At 45.5% G+C, this 25,405-nt stretch overlaps 1 protein-coding gene across 1 annotated transcript; it reads right to left on the bottom strand.

Moving 5' to 3' along the window:
- Window positions 1-1,707: 1,707 nt before the first annotated feature.
- On the bottom strand, window positions 1,708-25,010 carry TNS4 (tensin 4). The gene is made up of 13 exons (XM_036753187.1): window positions 24,818-25,010; window positions 24,536-24,784; window positions 16,480-16,924; window positions 11,668-12,110; window positions 9,707-9,796; window positions 8,934-9,059; window positions 6,717-6,815; window positions 6,503-6,580; window positions 6,117-6,188; window positions 4,634-4,802; window positions 2,863-2,931; window positions 2,540-2,566; window positions 1,708-1,849 (listed from the first exon to the last, which is right to left on the bottom strand). The coding sequence occupies exons 1-13, from the start codon at window positions 25,008-25,010 to the stop codon at window positions 1,708-1,710; spliced, it is 2,202 nt and encodes a 733-aa protein (XP_036609082.1).
- Between the last annotated feature and the right edge of the window lie 395 nt (window positions 25,011-25,405).

The raw sequence follows: 25,405 nt of genomic DNA, 5'->3' as shown, positions 1-25,405 counted from the left end.
GCCCCGTCAGGACTATCTCCTTCCAACAAATCTACTTAGGGTCTCCTATTTTCTCTCTTCCCCCTACCCCAAGAGGAGCTTGTGAACACACCGTCTGGCTTTAAGACCAGACCATTGTCTCCCTAGATTCTGTGCATTAAATGAATCATTCCATCTGCTTAAACAAACTTCCCTTCCTCCCTCCCCTTTCGAGGAGCTGCTTCCCTGAGATGGGGGGGAGGAGGGGGGGGGGTCTCTATCGGTGGTATGTTTTGATTCTTGACTCTCTGTTGCCCCCTTGTGGTTAATGTTGCCTGCTGGGGCCATAAAACGGGTTTGATCCTTTGTTCTGAGGGCAGAGAATTAATTTAAGGCAGATCTAGGGACAAGAATCGGAGATGAAAATTGGACTGGACTTTATATGTCTTCTAATCCCACCCCATCATTTCACAGCTGGGGAAACTGAGGTCGGGAGAATGACTTATCCGAGGTAACACGAAGTGTTTAGGGAACGCCCTAAAGTTGTTGGACCCGAGGTTAAACCCCACCTGGGCTCCTCTGAAGAAGGCACCATCTGTGAAGTTAGATGTCGGATATTTCGCCATAGGAAAGCTAAAACAGGCACGGGAGTGAGAAGCCGTTAGGGTCCGTTTCTGGTTTCAAGGGAGGTAAATACAGTTCATGCTCACCGGGACCTTAAGCTGGTTATACTTTATTGCTCTTAAGAACATAGGTCACGGCAGGGACATGCGCCCGCTTATGATCTAGCCATCGGGGCCAGTGTGTCCTGATTTGGGACATGCCCCACGACACACGAGGCGCAACCCCGAGGAATTGCAGAGATTCCTGAGCCGTGCTTGCGCGCTGCAGTTTATGCGGCCCTTTACAAACGCACCAATCCAGGCTAAGCCGTCCCCAGATATTTTTGAATGCTCCAATCGGCAGGAAGCAGGACAGAGATGCACGCAAGGAAAGGCCGGATTCCTTAGGTGCTCTGTGGTTACACCTGTGACCACGTTCAGTGTTTCTATACATTCTGTCCCCCTCTCCCTCCCCTCTCCACCCACCCCCTCCTATTTTGGAGGAAGTCCGGCCAGACGGCCTGAGAGACTCAGTTAAGAAAAAAGCCTCTCTGGATCTCTGTTTCTCTAACTATAAAAAGAGGCTGTTGGACTAGATCGGGGGGTTCTGGACCTTTTTATGGCTTCCTTTGGCAGTCTGGTGAAGCCTATGACCCCCCTTCTCGGATTAACATTTTAAAGGTAAAAAGTAAAATACGTAGAGGGCAGCTGCCCAGGGAATGCCCCACATTTCTCCCTGAAGCCCCGGGTGGCCATCCCTTGCCCATCACTACCGGATAGAGGAGAGACAGGATCACCGCCAGCCCCGGCTTCTAGGAAAACTGAAAGCCAGGATCAGAACATCTTGTCCAAGGATTCCTAACCTGGGGTCAATGAACTTGGTTTTTAATAATATTTTGATAACTATATTTGAGTAGAACTGATTTCCTTTGTCAATGTCGGGAGGTTGTGGCTCTAGAATTAGTTTTATCAGTCTCTTTCCAGTCTTCCATGGCGATGGCAACCTGGACCCTCCTGGGGCTAGTCAAGTGGGACCTTGGTGTCTCTCCTCTATCAGGTAGTGATGGGCAAGGGATGGCCACCCTGGGGTTCAGGGAGAAATGTGGGGCATTCCCTGGGCAGCTGCCCTCTATGCCTCCCATTGCACCTACATCTTCTCTATATCCACAAGCAGGGTGCCCACGAAATCGATGACCAGAGAGACTGGCTGGACAGCATCGTATTCAGCAAAAAGATGGCACACGTTTTCTGCAGGCTCTGTCAAACTTTTGGCAATAAAGCCAAAAATCCTTGAGGAGAGAGAGAAAGTCAGCCTGAATTAGGCTAGGGTTTGAGGCTTCTCCAGCCTGGGATAGGACTGGATTTCCTTAACGTGAGTTACCTCACCACTCACCCCCTCCACCCCACAGACATACACACACTTGATTTCAATCTAGCCATAGTACTTCCTCATGCTCATATCTGGGCTCACTGAAGGCCTTCATCCATCAGACTGGGGATTCCCTCAGGGTAGACACTCTTTCCTCCCAATCCCATCAGACTAGGGGCTCCCTGAAGGCAAGAACTGTCTTCCTCCATCAGACTGAGGGGGTCCTTGAGAGTAGACACTACGCTTCTCCACACCCCAATTAGTTTGGGAGTTTCCTAAGGACAGGAACTGTATCTTTTCCCCACCTCATCAGACTGGAGAACACCTGAGGGTAATTGATTTTCCCCCTAGCAGACTATACACCTTCCCCTAAAGCACAGGATTCTGTCTTCTCCATTCCAATCAGATTAGGGCCCTCGGAAGGTAGGGACTATATTTCCCCCAGCAAATAGGGGGCAGCTGGAGGGCAATGACTGTTAGTTCTAATCTTCGAATCTCTCTCACCACCCCAGCCCAGGGGTCTGTCCATAGAGGATCTCCTACCAATGACTGGCTGACTAGGCTAGGAAAGCTTCAGGATAAGAGAAGAGGGGAGGTGAGGAGGACTTACCTCGAAGATTTGCAATACTTCTGCCACCTGTTTGAGAGAAGAGAGAAATAGAACAAAATGAAGAAGGACTTTGTTCCCTTATGAATGAAAGCTCTGACTGAGAGGGGTATGGAGAAGAGATCTAACTTCCTCCCTTTCCTTATCCTCCCCCAATGGAGCCCATAGTGTCACTCCTAGTTCTCCCAAGTGGGGCCACCTTGTCCAGTGAGCCCTACTGGGGGAAGGGCAGGGCTGGCTGAAGGGTTCCCTGGCGGTAGATGGACAGGAGAAATGTGGGACCACCATCTTGAATCCAAGGCTTGCTGCCTCAATCCTGTACTTACTTCCTATGCTCTGGGTCCATGCCACAGAAACGGAGGGTGGCAAGTGGATAATGGTGCCGGAAAAACACTCTGTGAAGAGAAGGAAGCAAAAGAAGGGTGGGTGGGAGCCTACTGCAGCATCCCAGGAGCATTTCCCTAAGGAACTCCCTTGAGAGTTGGGGAGCCAGAGAGGCTGAGGGACATAAATTCAATATGCATACATTAATAATATTGTAGATAATAATTTGTTATATGTAATTCTATATTATATTAATAGATAATACACATTATATCATCACATTGCATTACATATAAAATATAATATATACAATATATTGTTTATTTATTATTGACATTTATTTGTTCATCACAGTGTGCAAAGTATGGTGTAAATGTGTAAAGACAGATACAAGCTGTCTTATAATCCAATAGAGGGAAATGGCAAGGATGCAAAAATAACTGAAATAAGGGAGAAGTCAGTTACAAAGAAGAGGTCTAGGCAAGGCTTGAGGAGAATTTTGAGGAGAGTCAACTCGTCTTCAGGTGGGAAAGTTTTCATGGAGAAGATGGTAACTGAGTTGGGTCTGGAAGGAAGGGAATGGACAGATATGATAGAGATGGGGTGGAGGGTGGTCTCATTCAAGCAGGGCGGCCACTTGAGTGGAGGCCAGGTGGTGGAAGGGAGCAGGGCAAGGATGGAACATGGAGTACAGTGGGAATGGAATGGACAGAATACAGGAAGCAACATGTGAGATAAGACTGGAAAGTCAGGTTGGAGTACGATTATGGAAGGCCTTGAATGCCAGGGCTGGGGGGGGGTTACCTTTTATTCAGCAGGCAAAGGAAAATGTTGAAGATTTTGTAGTAGAGGAATGATAATCAAGGCAGTGCATCGGTTGGGAAGAGTGCTTTCGGCATTGGTTCGAAGGATAGACTGGAAAAGGGAGAGACTAGAGGCCTAAACACCCATTAAGAAGCAATTGTAATAGTCTGGGTAGTGAAGGCCTGAATTGAGATTTTGGTTCTGGGAGTGGAAAGGACACAGATATAAGAGATATTGCCAAGATAGAATCTGCAGGATTTGGCAACTTATTAGATGGCAGGAATAAGAGAGAGGGAAGAGTCAAAAGGGGACTTCAAGGCTATGAATCTACATGACCGGAAGGATGGTGGGTGCCATCAATAAAAATAGGGAAGGTAAGGATTTCACTTTTGATTATGTGGAGTTTGAAAATGTTGGCAAAACACTCAAGGAGATATGACAACAATTGGAAATACTCCCCTCTGGGGAGGGGTTTCAAGGGGAGATATGGGTCTGGGGGTTATCTTCATAGAGATGACAAGTGAAACCATGAGAATGGAAGAGCTCAAGAAGAGAATGGGGCTCAGGAGAGAACCCTTTGTTCTGTGGGTGTTCTGCTTGAATTTAAGGGGTAGCAAGAGGATGAAGAGTCGGAGGAGGAGTGATCAGAGATAGGAGAAAAACCACAAAGAGTGTAATGTCAGGGAAGCTAAAGAAGGAGAGAAGAAAGGGGTGGTCAACAGTGTCAGATGCTGAAGAGAGGTCAAGGAGGATGAGTACAATGCCAATGCCACTAGATTTAAGGACAAAGAATTGTTTCCATAGAGTGAGGACCAGAAAAACCTGACTTCCTGCTATTCATTCCAAGGTTCTGTCCACTAGTCCACTTCATTTCCTCTCTCCAAGTCGTACTACCAGAAAGATGTCCCTGTTATTCCCACCTGTACCTGTACCCATCCCAGGAGGCCTGGTGAATAGGAAGTCTCTTACTTTCTTTGCACATCGGTGAGGGTGATGCCCTGGTCTGTGACTTTAATATGAACCACAGTAGGCGTGGGGAGAATTTCTCTTTCAAAGGTGGTAGAAATGGCCTTCTGCACGGCCATGGCCCCAGTCAGTGTCTCCACACTCACAGAGGTCAGGTACAGGGCTTGGCAGCCTAGAGGACACAGACAAGAATCACTACTGCTTACTGAGGCTTCCTGCCACCCACTCTGGATCATCTACATGTGACTCTCCTTTACACCATTCAGATGGAGCCCATGCTGCAAAAGGTAGGACTGAGTAGGAAGCAGCCCAGCAGGGAGGAAGTGGGAGCGGGTTTTGGAGTGGAATTCAGTTAAATGGAAAGATTTGTGGGATTATCTGCTATCTTGTGTTATCTGTGTCTCTGCATTCTGCCATTCATGGGAGGGATGGATTTGTGAGTTTATGACCATGTAGGGGTCCTAGGATGGGCTATCTATCCCAAATGTTATTTTTCCCTCCCTTGTTCATTCCAACAGGTCAATGCTCATGGATTAATGGGAATTCTGGGCAGGCCTGGAGGGGAGAATCCAGTAACCCTGTAGAATTCAGTCCCTGGCCTTGCTTGGTAGGGGTGTGTGTGTGTGTGAGTGTGGTTGGAAGTTGGGGTGAGGGGGAAGGAATTGGGAGAATATGAAGCTTCCAGATGTGACTTCAAGGTATGAGTTAATCCAGATGGCCAAAGTCTTAATTAGGAGAGGAGGGGAGGCAACAAAGAATTGAAAGAATCTTGCCAGAGGGGTCTCAGACTAAGAGAGGCAGCCTTCCCTCCTCCTCTCCCCCATAGGGGAGGGTCTTCAGGCCCACAGAGACCCACTTAAGATGAAAGAAATAATAGCATTTACAACTGGTAGAATTGGAAGGCCCTTCAGGCATCATCCAGTCCAACTCCCTCATTTTACAGAGAAGGGTCAGAGGTTAAGTGACTTAGTCATGATCACAGAGCAGAGTAGAAAACTTGGGTCCTTGGACTCCAAATTGGGTGTTCTTTCCTTTCTAACACACTGCCTGTCAGACCCAGAGACTTCCTCACAGAGGGGCTCCTAGATACAGCAAAATACCGTGTGTGTGTGTGTGTGTGTGTGTGTGTGTGTGTGTGTGTGTGTGGTGTCAGCCACCCCTCCTTCATTGAATAATGTTCACAGAACCTACTCTGTGCACACCATTGGGCTAGTGGCCCCAGTTGCCTCCTGTGCCCTGTTACCTTGCTGGCTGGCTAATTTTAGCCTCTCAACATCTCTACTTTTACTACGAGGAGAGAAGAATGTAGCACCTTGTTAAAGGCTTAGAAATAAAGCCCTGATGGGAAACATGTGTATGTGTGTGGGGGTTGGGGGTCAGGGTGGGGGTGGGGAGAGAGGGGTTTGGGAGTGGGAGGTGGGTCTGGACTATTGGGCCCCTCCCAGCCAAGACTGGCGCCTTCCCTCCTTCCCTGTTAACTACTTACTGGCTGATTTCTTCAATTGAGAGGCCTCGCTGTCTGCTGGGGGATCTGGGGCCCCATCTCCACCTCCCAATTCTAAACCAAAGAAAAACAACAGCCCCCCCCAAGGGGTTGGAACAAATCAGTCCCTCTAACAAAGAACACCCCTCATTAATCCCTCTGAATTGCTCCTTCTAACTCTGACATGTCTAAGTAGCCCAATTTAATTATTGCAATTATGCAAATATGGGATGCTAGGCTTCTAGCCCTTTGGAAGTTTATTAATCTTTTGCTCTCTGTTCCTGTCCCCTCCCCTTTTATCACTCCTACCCCGACTCCCTTCTCCTTTGTCTATCACCCTGTTCCATCAGAAGATTTCCTCTGGAACCTACTGAAACCCGAGAACTCACCTTTCTTGGGGATGACTAGCTTACAGGGCAAGGCTAAGGGCATGATCGAGTGCTGGTATACAAAGGCTGACAAGCTGCCTGCAAGGAAAATGGGGTCACCAAAGTGAGGCAAGATGCACCGTCACTGCCCCTAAAGGCAGAAAGCTAGCTGCTATGAGACCAGAGCAAATGAGGGGCATGGGGCTGATGGAACTGGGCTAGCCTGGGACCTTACCAAAGTAGGGCTCCTCCCCAGCCCCTTTGAGATGCACCCCTTTGGCTGAAGATTCAATGAGGAAGTGTCGGACCAGGTCAAGGTCACTGCTGTCGGGCCCTGAATGTGGGCAAGAGGAACAGTGGGTGGATTACCAGCATTTACAACATTTTAGCCTTTCCCTCTCTTACTTCCTCTGTAAAGTCAGGTTAAGGATGTGTTTCCAGGAGCCATCTTGGAGGCAGTATGGCCCAGTGGAAAGAGCTACGAACTTGACCTTGTTGGGTTTCAAACCTTAGCTCTCTCACTTACTTTCACCCCCTGGTCTCAGTTTCCTCATCTGTAAAATGAGGGGATTTAGCCCCCCTGAATTAAGGCAGCCCCATAGCAAAATCACCCCGATACAGATGAGAATTTATTCTTCAGATCCTCTCAAGTTGTGGCCAAATTCTTTTGGCTCCCAGTTCTAGTATTTAATACTCTTCACTGTCCACCTGTGTGATTGAGAGCATGTGAATTCACAGCTCTGTGCCTCAGTTTCCCCACTTGTAATTTAAGAGATCTGGACTAGATGGTCTCTTAAGGTTCCTAAATCAGTGCTAAATCTCATGAACTAGGGAATTTTCCTTAGTATTTCAAAAACCTTCAATGGCTCCCACTTGCTTTTCAGACCAAATCTAAACTCTTCAGTTTAATTCTTAAAGTCTTTCATTTACTTCCCATGCTCTTTCTCTTAGAACTGATTTTCTTAAACTGCAGCAAAATCTCCTTGCTGTATCGCCAGGTTTCCTGGTACCTTACTTTCCTCCTCCGAGTCATTGATCTGTCATTCTTTTGATTTGAAATGACCTACTTCCTCTCAGCCAATTCACAGTCTTCGTGATTAACTTTTTAACAAGGAACCTTCCTTGACTCTCTATTCCAATTCTGTGCTTTACTTTCCCTCAGCATTAATGCCTACAAATTTTTTTCAGTCGTGTCTGACTCTTCATGACCCCATTTGGGATTTTCTTTGCAGAGATACTGGAGTGGTTTGCTGTTTCCTTCTCTAGCCTGTTTTGCAGATGAGGAAACTGAGGCAAAAAGGGTTAACTGATTTGCCCAGGGTCACACAGCTAGTAAGTGTCTGAGGTCAAAATTGAACTCAGAAAGATGAGTCTTCCTGACTCCACGTCATGCACTCTATCCATTGTACCCATCTACATGCCCTGCCTACAGATTAGATTGAATTATGTGCTTGGTTTCATCCTCCATTTATTTGATATGCCTTGCCTCCTCAATAAGACTATAAATTCCTTGAAGGCAAGATCCATATCCTGGTGTAATTTCCATTCCAGGAACCTGGAATTTAGAGTTGGAGGATTTTGCTTGAATTCTCAACTCTGAATCCCATAATTACTATGTGATGATAGACAAGGCACTTTGCTTCCTTTATACCCTCTGTTCTCTTTTCTATAAAATCAAGATAATAACCAAGTCTCTCCCTACCTCACAGGGTTGTGAGGATCAAGGGGAGAGTGTGTATGAAGTGCTTTGTAATTGTAAATGATATCAATGGGAACTATTATTAATCATTAGCTAAAAATTATCACTTACTAGCTGTGTGACCCTGGGTAAGTCACTTGACCCTGTTTATTTCAGTTTCCTTATCTGTGAAATGAGCTGGAGAAGGACATAGCAAACCACTCTAGTATCTTTGCCAAGAAAACCCCAAATGGGGTCACCACTGAAAAATGACTGAACAACCACCATCACAACAAAATTATACCTAATAAAGTGGGGTGCTTTTGGTATATATATATACACACACACACACACACACACACACACACACACACACATATATATATATATATATATATATATATATATATACCCATATATATATAGCCATTCAGGAAAAGGCACACTTTGATAAAAATCAAATTCCTAAGCCAGTGTCCTTGTGGTAGGTGAAGCTGGATTTACTGTTAGGTTGATTCTTACTCCTTTTCCTTTCTTCATGGAATTGGAGTCAGAGGACATGGGTTCAAATCCTGGTTCTTCCCCTTTCTATCTATATGACTTTGGGCAAGTAACTTCCTTTCTCTGGACCTCAGTTTTCCCATCTGTAAAATGAGGGAGCTGGACTTGATGACTTTATGGGGTGCCTTCCAATTTTAAATCTGTGACCCTGTGGCTATCCTTCCCCGTGCCCAGGATTAATTTCAGGTCCTGAAGAGGCATTTCTTAGATTACCTGATTTACTCTGAAGGGATGTTGGAGATTCCAGAACCTTCATGGCGAGACCAAAGGACCCTCGATATGAAGTGCTGTCCCTGATCACGAAAACACCTGGCTCCTCCATCCTCAGCATCTCGATTGCTGAAATGATTCTCCTATCAGAGGTTGCCCCCCCACCCACTTACCTTCCACCAGTGGATCCCGCCCTCCCACCCCCATTCTAGGTGGACCAACCAGCTAGGGACTCTCCCTTGTTCTTGGAAACCTCTAGGAAACCAGGTATTAAAATCTCATGGACCCATTTTTGAGTCATGCCTACTTGTAGACAGGAAGTACTGTCTACCGTCTAATCTTGGCCATTCTGGCTGTAGGATCAACCTGTTTCTTACTGTGCTTGTATATATTTGCATATTGTCTCCTCCATTAGACTGGGAGCTCCTAGGGAACAGATACTATCTTTCACCTTTCTTTGAATCCCTAGGACTTAGCACAGTGCCTGGCACATAGTAGGTGCTTAATAAATGCTTAATAACTGACTGACAATGGAGGTGAAGAATGGCAGAACCACTGACTGGTCTACCCCAGACCATTCCCTGCCCCTAAATGTAACATGGCACAGGATAAGTTTTGCCTTGGTTTAGGCAGATGACTTTGATCTGGGGACTTAACTTTCCTGTAACACCTCTCCAATTGCAAAGCCCCTGTTGTCCCATTTTGGTTTGGCTTTGTTTCCCTCCCTTTCTCTTGTCTCTCCCTTCTCCACCCCCTTCAGAGAGCATGCACGTTACCTTGATCCCGAGTGATGCTTGGTTTAAACCAGTACTTGGATGTGTCCATTACAAACTTCATGGTTGGTGGTGAAGTGTCTCTGTTGGGACCTGAGATGGGACATGGAAGAGAAGACCCTTGTAGGATGTATCCCTGCTCTGCTAAACCAACCGTGACAATGCCTTCTCACATTTTCTGTTCATAGCACCCTCAAACAGAACCAAATGAAGGATTTCTAGGGTGTGGGTATCTCCGAATTTGTAGACCCCTTTACACATTTAACCTTTGTGGCCATTAGTTCCTTCATCAGTAGGATGAAGGGTTATCTATTTTGAAGTAGAAGGTAAGCTTCTTGAGGGCAGGCACTATTTAATTTTTTTTTTTTTTTGTATCTCCAATGTCTAGCTGGTGCCTAGGAAGAGCTTAAGGTCTTCTCTAACCCTAAATGTCATGAAACCTGTGATAATCCTGGAAGTTAATAGAATCAAATTGGCAAAAATTCAATTAAAAGGATAAAATCATCCCCTAGATTTATGGCAATGCTCTGCCTGAATTCGTTCAATTTCATGGCCCATTCCCTCCCTACTTCTAAAATTGCCATATGACATATTTAACTTTTAAAAAGCAAGCAGCGTGCTCTGGTGGGAAGGATATTTCACTAGGAGTCAGTAGACCTGAATTCTAGGACCTACTCTTTCATTAATTTTGTATGTGGCCTTGTGGCAAATTGCTTCCCTTTCTGGGCTTCAGTTTCCTCATTTGTAAAATGAGGGGCTTGGATTAGAAGGTCTATGGATTCCTTCTAGCTATGAAAGTCTATAAAATTAAAAGGAATTAGATTTGGAAGATTTTTGAAAAATTTGATATCTCTGGAAAAAGACTAGAGATACCCAGGGTGACATGAAACTAGGCCTAGGAACCACAGGGCTAAGGGAACCCTAGAGGGGTACTGGGGAACAGTAGAAAGAACAATGGATTTTGAAGTGAGAGGATCTAAGTTCAGATCTAGTTTCTGATGCTTGCTGCCTATGTGCCACCTTTAGGCACATAGGTAATTTAGCTTGCATGGTCCTCAATTTCCTCAGATGTATAATGAGGATACTGGGACTCTGAGGTCCTTTCAGACAGTCACCAAGCATTCAGTAGGCACTTACTAAGTGCCAGGCACTGTGCTTAGGGCACAGCAGCTGGTGCTTGGGATGGTGAATGTGCCCTCCAGCGACATCATATCAGCCTGTCCTATGAATTAGAGATGCTGTGGCTTGACCTAGAACTAGACTTGAGTACTTCAGGGTTTAGCAAACTCTGGAAGCAGCCTACCCTAGTGAAAAGAGCAGAGGATTTGAAGTCACAGAATCTGGACTCAAATCCCAGTTCTGCCAGTTACTAGCTGTGTAACCTTGGAACAGTCATATAACGTTTCTGAGTTTTAGTTTCCTTATCTATAAAATGAAGGGGTAGGCCCAGATGGTTTCTAAGGTTCCTTCAAGTCCTAAAGCTATATGACATTCATTCATTCATTCAATAAACATTTAATAAGCGCCTACTATGTGCCAGGCATTGTGTTAGCTCTGAGGATACAAAGAAGAGGCAAAAACTCTTATCTATGTGACCTTGGGCTACTCACAGGGAGGTTATCTCTGTGCCTTAGTAAACACTTAGCACAGTGTCTGGCACGTGGTAGGTGCTTAAAAATACTTATTTCCTCTCCTTCCTTTCATCTGTAAAATGAGGGGGTTGGACTAGATAGCCTCTGCTTCCTGCTAGCTCTAGACTAGGATTCAGCCCTCAGGATCTTTGAGCCTCTCTTTATTAGGGGGATTTCCAGTTAAAGGGAATAAGAGAATGAATTTTTTGGTGGATAAGGAAAGGGCAGGGGCCGTATCTTATGCTATCTTAATATCCTCTTCTATACTAGATTAAGGCTTAGCACCCAGAAGGAGCTCAATCAATCTTAATAATTTGGAAGATGAAAACTCACCCTCAGAGGAGGAGGCAAGATTGGTATCAGAGGGGGTCTTGCTGTGGGGGCCGAGGCCTGCATAGGGGTTGCTGGGAGTGTCAACCATGGGCCGGACAAAGCTGTTATGTCTGCGAGGAGGCTGTGGGGAGGCAAGGCCTGGTTCTGGGCAGCCATTGATCAGCACAATGGGGATGTCCACCATGGAATTAGCAATCGATGGAGGGCAGCTGCTGGCATGCTCCTTCTGCAGTGGAGGTGAGTGCGAGCCAGCAGGCTGGCCTAGGGTGGAGGCTGGTGTTGTGAGTCCTGAGTCAGGGCTCTGGAGGTGGAAGTAGCTAGGTCTCCCACTGGGAGATGCAGTGCTGGGGTTGTGGATGCTGGAGGAAGAGCCTCTGGGGCATTCTGGGGACTTGTAGGCAGGCTGGTGGCTGGAGGTGGTAGTAGAGAGCAGAGACTGGCTGCTGTAGGGAAAGAGAGAAGACAGGTTGATATGATATCTCTGGAGGGCACATTCTCCATCCCAGGCACTAGCTGTTGTGCCCTAAGCACAGTGCCCGGCACTCAGGAAGTGCTTACTAAATGCTTGTTGACTGTCTGACTTTGCAGCATTGGGTTTGATTAAATGCAACTTGGCAACCCTCTAAGTCAGGGTTTCTTAACCCTTAGACTTCCTTCTTCAAAGAATGTTTTTAAATGCATAAAAGGAAATACATAGGATTATGAAGGAAACCAATTATATTAAAACAGTTATCCAACTATTTTTTAAAAAACAAATTCATGAAAATCTAGAAAGATTTATGTGAACTGATACAAAGCGAAGTGAGCAGAACCAGGAGAACATTGTACATAGTAACAGCAATATTGTATGACGAAGAATTGTGAATGACTTAGCAATTCTCAGTGATCCAAGATAATCCCGAAGGACTCATGATAAAAAATTCTGTCCTCCTCCAGAGAAATAACTGATCTTGTCTGAATACAGAGTGAAGCTTTTTTCTTTCTCTTTCTTTTCTTCTCCTTCCTTCCCCTTCCTTCCTTCCTTCCTCCCTCCCTTCCTTCCTTCTTTCCTTCCTTCCTTCCTTTTTTCTTGTGTAAAATGACTAATATGGAAATATTTTACATGATTGCACATATGTAACCTGTTTTAGATTGCTTACTGTCTCAGGAAGGGGAAAGAGGAGGGAGGGATAGAATTTGGAACTCAAAACTTTAAAAAAAGGTATGTTAAAAATTGTTCTTACATGTAATTGGGGAAAAGTATTGTTAAAAAAAACCCCACAACATGTTCATGGACCCCAGATTAAGAACTCTTGTTCTAAGCAAAGGGTCAGACCAATTAAATGGAACAGCTAGATGGTGCAGTGCACAGGATGGATACTGGGCCTGGAGTCAGGAAGACTTGAGTTCAACTGGGACACTTAATTAGCTGTGTGACCCAGGGCAAATCACTTAACCTCTTCCTGCTTCCTCCACTGTAAAATGGGAGTGATATTAGCACCTATTTCCCAGGGTTGTTGTGAGAATCAAATAAGATAAAGTCTGGCATACAGTAGGTGGTTAATAAATGTTTTTTCTTTCCTTGAGTCTCCCCAAAAGATACTTAGCTATACATGACTGGCATAAAAGTTTCTCTATCACCCAATCTTCTTTCCTAGCATCCTGCCCATTCCGTGCCTCCCCTCCCCTTTGCCCTATTTCTTTCTGGATTCTGACTAGTACCTAGAGAGTTCTGTTTGAGGAGAGATTGACCTGACATAAAGACATGAGTGGTTGGGCTCAGGCCAACTGCTTTCAGCCTTTAGGATAGACTGGGGGTATTACAATCTCAATAGGAACCAACAGTATGACATGTAGCCAAGAAAACCAGTCAGATCTTAGGCAACTTAGAGTGATAAAGAGCCCAGAATAAGGGAGCTAGATAACAATCCTGCTGCCATCACCATGGCTGGACCACACTTGGAGTGCTGTGGGCACCGTAGTTTAGCAAGGACATTACTGAACTGGAGAGTATTCAAAGGAGAGTATCTAGGACAGTAAATGGCCTGATCCAACTACTGATCTCCCTGGCTTTCTTTAAGCATGAACTACAATCCCACATTCTCCAAGAAGTCTTCCCCAACCCCTCTTGATTCCAGGATTTCCCCTCTTTTAATTATTTCCTATATATCCCGTACATAGCTTGCTTTGTAAATATTTGTTTGCATGTTGTCTCCCCCATTAGACTGTAAGCTCCCTGAGGGCAGGGACTGTCTTTTGTCTCTTTTTGTATCCTCAGAGCTTAGTATAGTGCCTGGCACATAGTAGGTGCTTAATAAATATTTATTGAATGAATGAATGTTAGAAGAATATATGTTGAAGGAACAAGGAATGTTTAGGTGAATGGAGAAGAGAAGAGCTTGGGAGAGGGGGGACAGGGAAAAGGCAATGATTTTGGTAATTAGGTATATCGATGGTTTTTAGGGAGAAGGGGATCTGCCTTACTCTGCTTGGCCCCAGATGGAAGAACCAGTCAGAATGGGTGGACACACTAGAGGGGCAGATTTGGCTTGATGTAAGGAAGAAGAATTCCTAACAATTAGAAATATTCCAAAGTGGAATGGGCCTTCTTGGGAGGTAGCCAGGGTCCCTTTCCCCTTCACTGAAGGACTCTGAGGATATTGCAGAATGGTTTCTTGGTCAGGCTCAGATCAGACTAGATGGCCTTCCAATTCTGAGACACCATGTGATCTGTGTCCCTAATCCTTGGCATCAGAAGACTGGGGTTCAAATATAGCCTTTGCCACTCACCAGATATATGACTTTGGGCAAGTCACTTAACTCCTCTGGTCCTCAGTTTCTTTGTTAATATAATGAAAGGGTTGGACTGAATGATCTAAAGTCCCTTCAAGGGGCTCTAACAGCAATTATTATTAAGCTATTAAAGCTTAAAACTGTGCTAAGACTTTTGGGACAGCCTCCATACTACTTTATGACTTCCATACTGTACATGATTACCTTATTTGAGCTTTATATCCCCCTGAGTTAGGTACTTCATATTCAATTATATGTCTTTTATAGACAAGGAAATGGGACTTAAAAGGTTAAGTGTTCTGCCAAGAGTCACACGGCTAGGAAGTGTGAAAGACAGGATTTGAACCCAGGGCTTCCTGATTCCCAATCTAGAACATTCACTCTACCACACTGTTTCTTGTATGCTGTCGATGGCTCAGCCCAGCTGCACTGATATGAAAGCAACTCCATAAGGAGGCTCCAAGTCAGTGTGCTCCAGACTGGACATCATTCTGCAGCCACCCCTATGCCCTACTGCCGCCTAGCTGAAGGGAGCCCTGTGGTTTGTGGTTGGGGAAAAGGTCCTCTCTTTTTACATGCCTAAAGCATTTGTTCATAGGATCCAACATCTAGAGCTGGAAGGACCTTTGAGGCCACTGAGTCTGCCCCCCCCCCATTTTTCAGATGAGGAAACTGAGGCACAGACAAATTAAGTGACCTGCCCAGGGTCACATTCAGTCAGTCAGCCCACAAGTGTATATTTGGCATTTTCTTCATACCAGGCACTGTGCAAAGCACCGGGGATTCAAAGAAAGGCAAAAAAAACCCAAACAACACCAACAAAAAAACCAAAAGCCAACCCAATTCCTGCTCTGAAGGAGCTCACAGCTTAATGGAGGAGACGACATACAAACAAACCATAGGCAGGATAAACTGGGGGTAGTCTCAGAGGGAAGGCATTAAGCTTAAGAAGGACCAGGACGTATCCCGGTCAGGATCTGAATTCAGGACATCCTGACTCCAAGCGCTGTCTTCCTTGTGTGATCTTGGGTAAGTCGCTTGACCCAAGCGAGCCTCAGTTTCTTCTTTGTAAAATGAGGAAGTTGGAGTAAATAGTCTCCAGGGTCCCTTCCAGCTCTGTCTATATATTTATGAGCCTGTGACTATGATCTCTTTCTAACATGTTCCCAGCTTGGGATTGCAAGATAAGAAGGAAACTGGCAAATCCATAAAGCGGATGATAGCAAAGGGGCTACAATAAGGAAAAATCCAGAAAGTATAAAGCTTTGCTTCCCTTTAGATTTCTTCTTCCTTTAAGGGTTTCCTAAGAGTATTTTCTGCATGTACTTAGAGGGAGTGGCACAGTGGTTAGAGCACTGGGCCTGGAGTCAGGAAGACCTGAGTTCAAATCCAGCCTCCAATACTTACTAGCTATGTAACCCTGGGCAGGTCGCTTCACCCTGTTTGCCTCAGTTTCCTCATCTGTCAAATGAGCTGGAGGAGGAAATGGCAAACCTCTTCAGTATCTTTGCCAAGACAACCCCAAATGGGGTCATGAAGGATCAGACATGACTGAAACGTTTGAACAACAACAAAAAGAGGGTTTAGACTTTAAAACAACGCATTTTGTTTGGCGGCTTCTTAATATAGTAACATGGTGAGGTGGTAAGAGTGCTGCATTTGAAGGCAAGATTTGGGGTTTGACTCCTACCTCAGACCCTAGTCAGGTTAGCTATGGGACTATGAATATGTTACCTAACCTCTCCATGACTCAGTTTCCCCATTTGTAAAATGTGGACAAGTATATTGGCATGATCTTCCTCAGCAGACGTGTAGGTCAGATTTTCATAAGAAGAATCCCATTTTAAACACATGAGCTCCTTATTTAAATGAATTAATTTACAAAGTAAAGAGTTCTTAATTCATCTTGAGAGAAAAATGCCATTCCCAGGTTTTTTTGCTTAAAGTGAGGTATACCTACAGACTGTTCTGCCAATAGGCCTGAGCTGAGGCTGGTTTGGTCACTAGGAAGGGAGGGGGAGCAAGCAAAAATGGATGTACCTGCCAAACACATAGCTGGTGTCAGAGCCTGGGCTGCTGGACAGCAGAGAAGCCCCACTGCCTCTCTGCAGTGCCCAGCTCCCCAGTGAGGGCCTTGGCATGGCTCCTGAGCCTGGAGAAGCTTCCAGGAAGAAGCTGTCACTCTGAGGACCAGTGTTCTTGTTCTTGGGATGGGGAATGGAGATACCAGGGGAGGGCGAGTGATGAGATGATCGCTCTCCCACTGGGGGTGGAGGCTGATGCAGGTGGTGATGTCCCCTATGCTGGTTCCCAGAGAAAATGAGGCTCTCGCTGCTGGCACTTTTTTCAAGGGGGGTGTCTCTGCAGAGAAGGATGCCGCCACTCAGAGGCGATCCGCAGGAAGGGATGACTGAGGGGCTGGCACAGCGCTGAGGGGGTTCCTGGCACCTCGGTTTGGCAGATGTCACCTCAATATACTTTATATCTGTGGAGAGACAAGAAGAAAATCAGTGATGTCATTCAGGCAGCCGTGTTAGACTGGAACCTCCCTAGAAGAAAGAACAGGAGCTGTCACCAGTGTGGGAACTCTCTCCCCACACCCCTCTGGGCACACGATCCTGAGGCAAGACCACTGCTATTCCTTCTTTCTGTTCCACCATCCCCACACCTAACCCTGGAGCAGAAGAACTTGATTCAAGAGAGTCCGGCTTGAAATCTGGCTCTAACACTGGCTGGGTGACCTTGGGCATATTACTTAACTTCTCTGAGGACTGCTTGGCTTATCCGTAAAATAGAGTACTGGCCTAGAAGATGATGTCTAAGATCACTTCTGGCTCTAAATCTTATGATCCATCTCCTCCAACCCAGAGCCCTAGAGATATAGTTTACTTCCCGCTCCTTCTTTCAGCAGTGCCCCTCAGGGGAATCTGTTTCTTTGCACTATCTCAGATATGTCAGCATGGGTGTTCCTTATTCTGGAGCATCACTGAGTCCTGCCCTATCTACTTCCTCTTCCTGTCCCATGTCTCTGGTTCTGGCCCTCCCAGAACCATCTCTGGCTCCTGCACAAGGGCCTCTGGTAATGACTGCAAAGCCTGTGCTTGTAGCAGCCTGTAGTAGGGTGGGGCCCATTATCTGGCCCCTGCACAGCAGTTCTGGCTCTGTCCTTACCTGCTCATTAAGACCGTGCCTTGCCAGCAGGGGATGGTGGTGATGGTGGGACTTACGTCAGATGAAGAGTCAAGGGGCTGGGCTTGGCCTAGACTTTTTGGGTGGGTATTGATATCAGGGGCTCAGCCTGGGTCCTTCTACCTGTCCTTAAGCTAGAGTGGGACCCCCATTGCTGAATGGAATGAAGACTAGGGAGGAAAGTGCTTTGAGATTGCCAGAATATAAGAAAGGAAGCACAGTGCTTGGCACACAGTAAGCACTTAACACTTCATTCAGAGCTAGACTTTCTCAGAACACCACAGTGCCTTATATACCCAGGGGCAGCTGGGTATATCTATTGGGAGGAACCTGCCTTATTTGCTCTTTTCTCGGAGTAAGGGCCAGCTGTTAACCCTGGACACTGCCCAATAGACTAGCACTGTGGGGTTCCATCAGGCAGCTTTGGAAAATTTCTCCCTAGTACCATTCCTACATTTGGTTTTGCCTTCCAGCTCTATTGGGGTGGAAAGGAAGTAGGGAGGGGTTGGGGAAGAGTGCAATTGGAAGGGAAGGTAGAGAGGGAGACTGAGTCACAGATGTTGTCCTGTAGATATCGGGAGGTGGATATGGTTGGGAATGGAAGAACACAGTGGATCTCTCTGCTCCCATAACCAAGGTGTGGCTCTTGTTTATCAGGACAAACAAAATGAGCCCTCAGGGCACCCATGCAGCCAGTTACTAATGGGCAAGTCTGAGCTGAGCATTGGGTCATTTGCCAGGTGCCAAGGGCAGGAGCAGGCAGGGTGGAGGGAAAGGGTGATGGTGGGTTATTAAAACTAAAAGCCCTTTACTGTGGACAAGCATTTACCTGGGAGAAACATGTTGGAAAATGAAATATGGTAACATACATAGAAGGAATTGCTTAGCTCTGGGCATTACATTTTAAGAGGAATGACACAAAGCTGGATGATAAAGGCTCTAAAAGAAGATCTTGACAGGATAGAAGGTTGGGTTGAATTGAATCAGATGAAATTTAATGAGGGAAAATCAAAGGGTCATTGATTCAGAGTTGGAGGGGACTTCAGAGGCTCATCCAATCTCACCTACTCATTTTATAAATGAGAAAACTGAGGCCCAGGCAGGTCAAATGACTAGCCCAAGGTCACTAAGTTAATAGTAATCATTCTTTCCAAGTCAATGGGCAAGTTTGAGTTCATCCAGAGGAAAGTGACCAGGATGGTAAAGGATTTGCTAAGAAGTTCTTATGAAGAAAGTCCTGTGTGAAATGCCAGGCTGGATGAATCAAAAGCCAGAATTGAGGTTGCTGGGAAAAATAGCAACAGTTTCAGATATGCAGATGATACCACTCGGATGGCAAAAAGTGAAGGATTAAGAAGCCTCTTGGTGAGGGTGAAAGAGGAGAGTGTGAAAGCTGGCTTGAAGCTTAACATGAAAGACTGAAGATCTTGGCCATTAGTCCCATCACTTCCTGGCAAATAAAGGGAGACGAAGTGGAAAGTGTCAGATGATGACTGCAGCCATGAAATTCAAAGATGCTTGTTCCTTAGAAGGAAAGCTACGGCAAATCTGGAGAGTGTACTAAAAAGCAGAGACATCGCCTTGTAGACTATGCACCTTGTGCATAGTCAAAGCTCTGATTTTTCCAGTAGCAATGTATGGCTGTGGTAGTTGGACTATAAGGAAAGCCGATCGCCACAGAATGGAGGCTTTTGAATTGTGGTGCTGGACTTTGGGGAGTACCTTGGACAGCAAGGAGGTGGTCAGTCAATACTTAAAGAAATTAATTCAGGCTATTCACTGGGAGGTCAGATACTGCAGCTGAAGCTTAAATACATTGGCCAGATAATGAAAAGACAGGACTCATTGGAAAAGACCTTGATGTTGGAAAAGATTGAAGGCAAAAGGAAAAGGGGACGGCAGAGGATGAGATGGATGGAACGAGTCATGGAAACAATGAACGTGAACTTGGACAGATTTTGAGAAACAGTGGAGGACAGAAGGGCTTGGTGTGCTATGATCCATGGGGTCCCAAAGAATCGGACATGACTGAACAAAAACAACAAACCTTTGAGGAAGGAAGGAATTGGTGATTGTTCAACTGGACTTACATAAGACCATGACAGCTGTTGCCAAATATTTGAAAAAAATATTTTGTGGAAGAGGGAAAATTTATTCTGCATTGTGCTGGAGAACAGGATTGATAGGCAGGAGGCACAGGGAAACTGATTTCAGCTCAATATTTAAGGAAGAACTTTCCAACAGCCAGCTGTGGAATATGCAGGGCTCCATGAGGGAGTAAACTCCCTGTTATTGGAAGTATTTAAACAAAGGTGAATGACCTGGATCACAGACTTTTAGAGTTGGAAGGCACCCTCAGATATCATCTAGTCTCGCCCATGTCTGAAAAAAAATCCCTATAGATATATTGTCGAGAGGATACTTAAATTGAATGGGCATTATGGGATGACATTCAAGGCTCCTTCTAATGCTAACATTCTAGGAGAAAAGGATGCAGTAAGGTAGCTCTCTCTTTACTCCTTAGCTAGACCTTGAGAGCAGGGATTGTTTTTTTTTTTTTTTTTTGCCTTTCTTTGGCCCCCACTGCATACCACAGTGCCTGGAATGTAGTAGGTGCTTAATAAACTCTAGTTGATTGACTCCTCCTGTATCCTTGTGTTTTTGTGTTTATGATTAAATTCCCCTCATCCCCAGCCTGCCTGGCAGGCACATCTCAATGATGCCAGATCACAGGTGGGCAGTCACTGAAAGCCACTGAAACTCCAGCCCATCAAGAGAAAAAAAGCAGGCTGGGCAAATCCCCAATCCCTTGGACCTCTGGGAACACGTCTCATCCCCAGCTCTGTATGGTCCACCTAGGGTGAGTAGACAGTTTGGGGGGAAGACATCAAAGGAAGCTAGCTTTTTTTTAGTGGTCGGCAAGCTGGAGGGGTCAAGAGTGTGATATGGATGCCAACAATTCTGATGCTCTCTTAGGCCGCACTAAGGAACTTACTGTCCAGAAGGAGGGGAGCTCATAGTCTTGTTGTGTTCTGCCTGGGAGTGTTGTGTTCAGTTTTGGGCTCCACATTTTAGAAAAGACATGAACAAGCTGGAGAATGTCCAGATGAGGGGGAACAGGATATCAAGAAGCCTCAAGATTAGACTGCATAATGGTTCAGTAGAAGGAATCGAGGGTGTTTGTCATGAAGAAGAGAAGGCTTGGGAAGAGGATGGGAGGCCTTTTGGGGACATCATAGCTGTCACTGAGTATTTGAAGGGCAGTCATACAAAAAAAGAACAAACATGGTGCAGGGGCTAGAATGATGGACTTGAAGTTAGGAAGACCTGGGTTCAAATTCTGCCTCAGACCCTTGGGCAAGTCTCTAAAACACTCTGAACCTCCATTTCCCATCTGTAAAATGAAGGGGATGAATTAACTGGCCTCTAAATCTAGGGGCCTATTAGGCTTACTCTCTCTCTGCTTAGCTTTAGAGGAGACAAGATCTAAGAGTAATGGGTAGATTTTATAAAGAGGTACAGGCAGTTGTGATGGAAGAAAAAACAATTCCTAACAATTAGAGCCATCAAAAAGTGGAATGAGATGCTTGAGAGGTAGTGAGTTCCCTTTTATTTTAGTCCTTCGAGGAGAGGCTGGATGATCACTTGTTGGAAATATTGTGAAGAAGCTTTCTTTATTTCTTTCTTTTTTTCTTTCTTTCTTTCTTCCTTCCTTCCTTCCTCCCTGTGACTTGCCCAGGGTAACACAGCTAGTAAATGTCTGAGGCTGGATTTGAACTCAGGTCTCTCTGACTCCAGGGCCGGTGCTCTATCCATTGTGCCACCCAGGTGCCCTGAGAAGTTTCTTAATCAGATATGGATTGAACTAACTGGCCTCTGAGGTCCCTTTCCCATTCTGCTCTCTTTTTCTCCACCTAATCCATTTCCCTAGTGGAAGCTAAAGATCCCCCACTCCTCATAATCCTAGTCTTCCCTTCTCAAGAGGAGTAACTAGGTTCCTTTGAGCTCAAAGGTCCCAGGATATGGGGATGGGGGGAGAGGAGATAGCAGTAGTCCTCTCTGCCAAGAGGATGCAAAGGTTATCCATGTCCATTAGAGCTCCCTGTAGGGTATATAAAACACCCACCTAATGTCATTAATAATGCCCATTAAAATAGTTTGACTCTATTAACAGTAATTAGCCCCTAAGCTCCCTCTCTTGGGCAACTCATCATTCCCAACTGGCCCTAACAAGCACTAATGACCACTAGAGGGATAATTATAGTTTTCATAACTGGTATGGAAGGTGGCCCAAATCTGAGGGGAGAGGTAGGAGAGATGAAGAGAGGGTTTAATCTCCATGTTAAACCCTAACTTTAACTTTTAGAGTCAGACTTAAATCTGGGGTGGTTGTTGTTCGTCCCTCCTTCTCAAAGAGGGCCAATGACATCACAAGGGTGATGTCTTGGCATGTGAGTGAGTTGAATTGAAGTGAGGCAGAGCTGAGTGAAGTCATCAGCTTTACTCTCTCCTCCAGTCTTCGGAGTCCAGTGGCAAGAAAAAGTCAAGACGGCTGGCGATGGCCCACAATATTATGTTATAAAAAAATAAAAAGCTGTTTAAGAAAGGAATGAAAATTAATTGGAGACTAAAATCTGACTCAAGACTTACCTGAATCTCAGCTTGGCTCCAGCCCCAACACTGATTCCATTTCCAATTCTCCTGACACCAGGCCCAGTGCTTTATCCACTAAGCCATCTAATTGCCTCTAAATAAAATAGGATGACATTGTACTGGGTCATGAGGAACAGGGGACATTGTCCTGCTACCAGGAAGGGAGATTTCTCTCAGAGCAGTCCTAGATAAGAAGTCAGAAGACCTGGGTTCCAGTCTTAGCTCTGCCACTGACTATGCCTATGACCTTGCCCAAGGCACTTCCTCTACTCTGAGTCTCTGTTTCCCCATCTATAAAATGAGGTGGTTGGCCTTGATCGGAGGTTCCATCTCCAATCCATCTTCAGTTCTTTCAGTTCCTAGCATTGACCCTCACCTAACCCTGAATGTGGACAAGTTGGTCATCTTACTTCCCTGGACCACAGTTTCCTCTGTTGAAAATGGAGGATGTTGGACTATCTAAGCCTTTCCAGCCCTCAATTCTCAGATCCTTTCTCTAATGTTAACAACCCTCTTGTAATTCTAACCCTAACGTCACCCAGCTGTTAGGCTTCAGTTTGCCATTTTTGTTCAGTCGTTCCTGACTCTCCATGACCCCATTTGGGGTTTTCTTTGCAAAGATGCTGGAATGGTTTGCCATTTCCTTCTCCAGCTCATTTTACAGATGAGGAAACAGGCAAACAGGGTTAAGTGACTTGCCCAGGGTCACACAGCTAGTAAGTGTCTCAGGCTGGATTTGAACAAGGTCCTCCTGACTCCAGGCTCTGCACTTTATCCACTAGGTCACCTAGCTTTCCCTTAGGGTTCCATATCCTTATGTATATGGTGGAATGGATGCTCTTTGACCCTCATACTAGAGAGGTCTCCCTGAGTCCTGCAGGTGGGCTGAGAGTGCCTCAGAGTTCAGAGGAACAGTGAGGACCTCTTGGTGAAGGTTTCAACTGAGAAAGAAAGCCAGATTCAAAGATGAGGTTTTAGTATGTATCAGCTCAGCTCTGTAGGATTCAGCCCTAACTGGCAGGTGGGAATGGTAGAGAAGAAGAGAAGGGCTTTGGGGGATCCTGATCATTGAGAATATTCTTCCCCCTCATTCCATCCCAAGGGCCCCTTGGAAATGGAGGGAGACATTCCCCACCTCCCAGGCTACATCATATAGTCTTCGATTTGGGAGGGATCTGAGAAAGCATAGAGTCAGGGGTCCTTAACTTAACCAAGGTCCGTGAACTTCTTGTCGTTGTTTTTAAATATTTTGATGACTGAATTTCAATAGAATTAGTTTCCTTTGTAATCCCATGTATTTTATTTTATGCATTTAAGAACATTCTCCTGAGAAGGGACCCAAAGGCTACCATAGGAGTCCGTAGAAACACAAAAAAGTTATAACCTCCAATCAAGTCCAACCACCTCATTTTATGGATGGAGAAACAGAGACTCAGAGTAGAGGAAGTGCCTTGGCCAAGGTCACATGCATAGTGAGTGGCGGAGCTGAGACTGGAACCCAGGTCTTCTGACTTCACATCTAGGGCTCCTCTGAGAGAAATCTCCCTTTCTGGTAGCAGGACAGTGTCCCCTGTTCCTCATGACCAGGTACAATGTCATCCTATCTTATTTAGAGGCAGTTAGATGACTTAGTGGATAAAGCACTGGGCCTGTTGTCAGGAAGACCTGAGTTCAAATCCTGCCCCAGAAACTTACTAGTTGTATGACCTTGGGCAAGTCACTTAACAGCTGCTTCATGCCTCAGTTTCCCCATCTGTAAAATGGGGATAATAATAGCACCTTCTTCTCAGGTTTGTTGCGAAGATAAAATGAGATAAATATCTGTGCTTAGCATAGTGCCTAGCATATAGTAGGGGCTTTTATTAACTATTGTTTATTAATATATATTTTATATTATATTTAAATATATTATATAAAATATATTTATGTTTTATATTATATTTATTGTTATTTATTAATTCATATATACTTCATTTATACTCATTAATTAATTAGCAAGCATTTATTAATGCTTGTTCCCTTCTTTCTATTCAACATGCCCTGGGCATGTCATTTTTTGTGCAAAGGTCCCCTTTGGTGGTCTGGTAAAGACTAGGGCTCCCTTCTCAGGACAATATTTTTAAAGTACAAAGGAAACCAATTATATTGAATTGTAATTATCAGTTTTTGTTCTAAGTCTGCAGAGCCTAGGTTTAGAAGCCCACTCCTTAGCCATGGTCTTGCTCTTCACCTCCCTTTCCCCAGCAACTCTTACCCAACACTTCAGGGTCTTCTTTTTTGCTCCTTGATGCTGTGACATTGGGGGTTGGGGCTGGGTCTGTTCTGAGGCTTTCTGCCCCTGAAGGCAGAAGCTCAAAGTTAGGATCAAGTTCAAGGATCATCTGGTTGAGGCTCTCCAGGGAGAAACCAACGGAGGAAGCCAGTTCATCAGTCCAGCCTGTATCCTGCTGCCCTCTGGGCTGGGGGAGGCAATTCGACTTGGTCACTGTTGGTACTGCCTGTCCTGCTCCAGGGGTGTGGAGGCTCAGGACACAGCTGCACCTGTTGGGGAGTGGTTGCCCCTTGCCAGGCATGGGGGCCATCAGAACCTGGGTGCCCCAGCCTTCAGTGGTATAGTAGGGACACTGGGGAGCCAGGTTGGTGCTCCGGGCAGGAAGAAAGCTGTTCCTGGTTTCCTCTTGAGGGCCTACACAGACAGTATGGCCTGCTCTCAGCATCTGGCTGGACATCACTTGGGATATGGTCAGTGTAGACCTGAGGCCTGGAGTTCACCCTTTGTTCTCAGGTCACTCTCTCCCGGTCCTTGTTTCAGTCTTGATCAGGAAGTTATCCTTAGCTTCAAGTGTCCAGGGAGATCTAGAATAGGCAAGGCACAAGAAAAGATTAGTCTGGATCATTTAGAAACACTCTCTTCTCAGGTGCTCAGATCATTGGACTCCTAGAATTCAGGCCCTTTCATGACAGCTTCCCTAAGGTCTCCTGGGTATCACTGATATCTTCAGATTGTCCCCAGAGCAAGGAGGAAACGAAATGTCAGGCTGAGAGGCCCAGAGCAGGGGTCCTTAACTCTTTTTGTGTCTTATATTCCTTGGGTGGTCTGGTGAATCCTATGGGCCCCTTCTCA

Source organism: Trichosurus vulpecula, chromosome 4 (assembly GCF_011100635.1).
Source record: "Trichosurus vulpecula isolate mTriVul1 chromosome 4, mTriVul1.pri, whole genome shotgun sequence".
In the NCBI taxonomy this organism is placed as follows: Eukaryota; Metazoa; Chordata; class Mammalia; order Diprotodontia; family Phalangeridae; genus Trichosurus; species Trichosurus vulpecula.
Note: the sequence above shows the minus strand (reverse complement) of the source record. Positions and strands in the feature narration are given on the sequence as shown.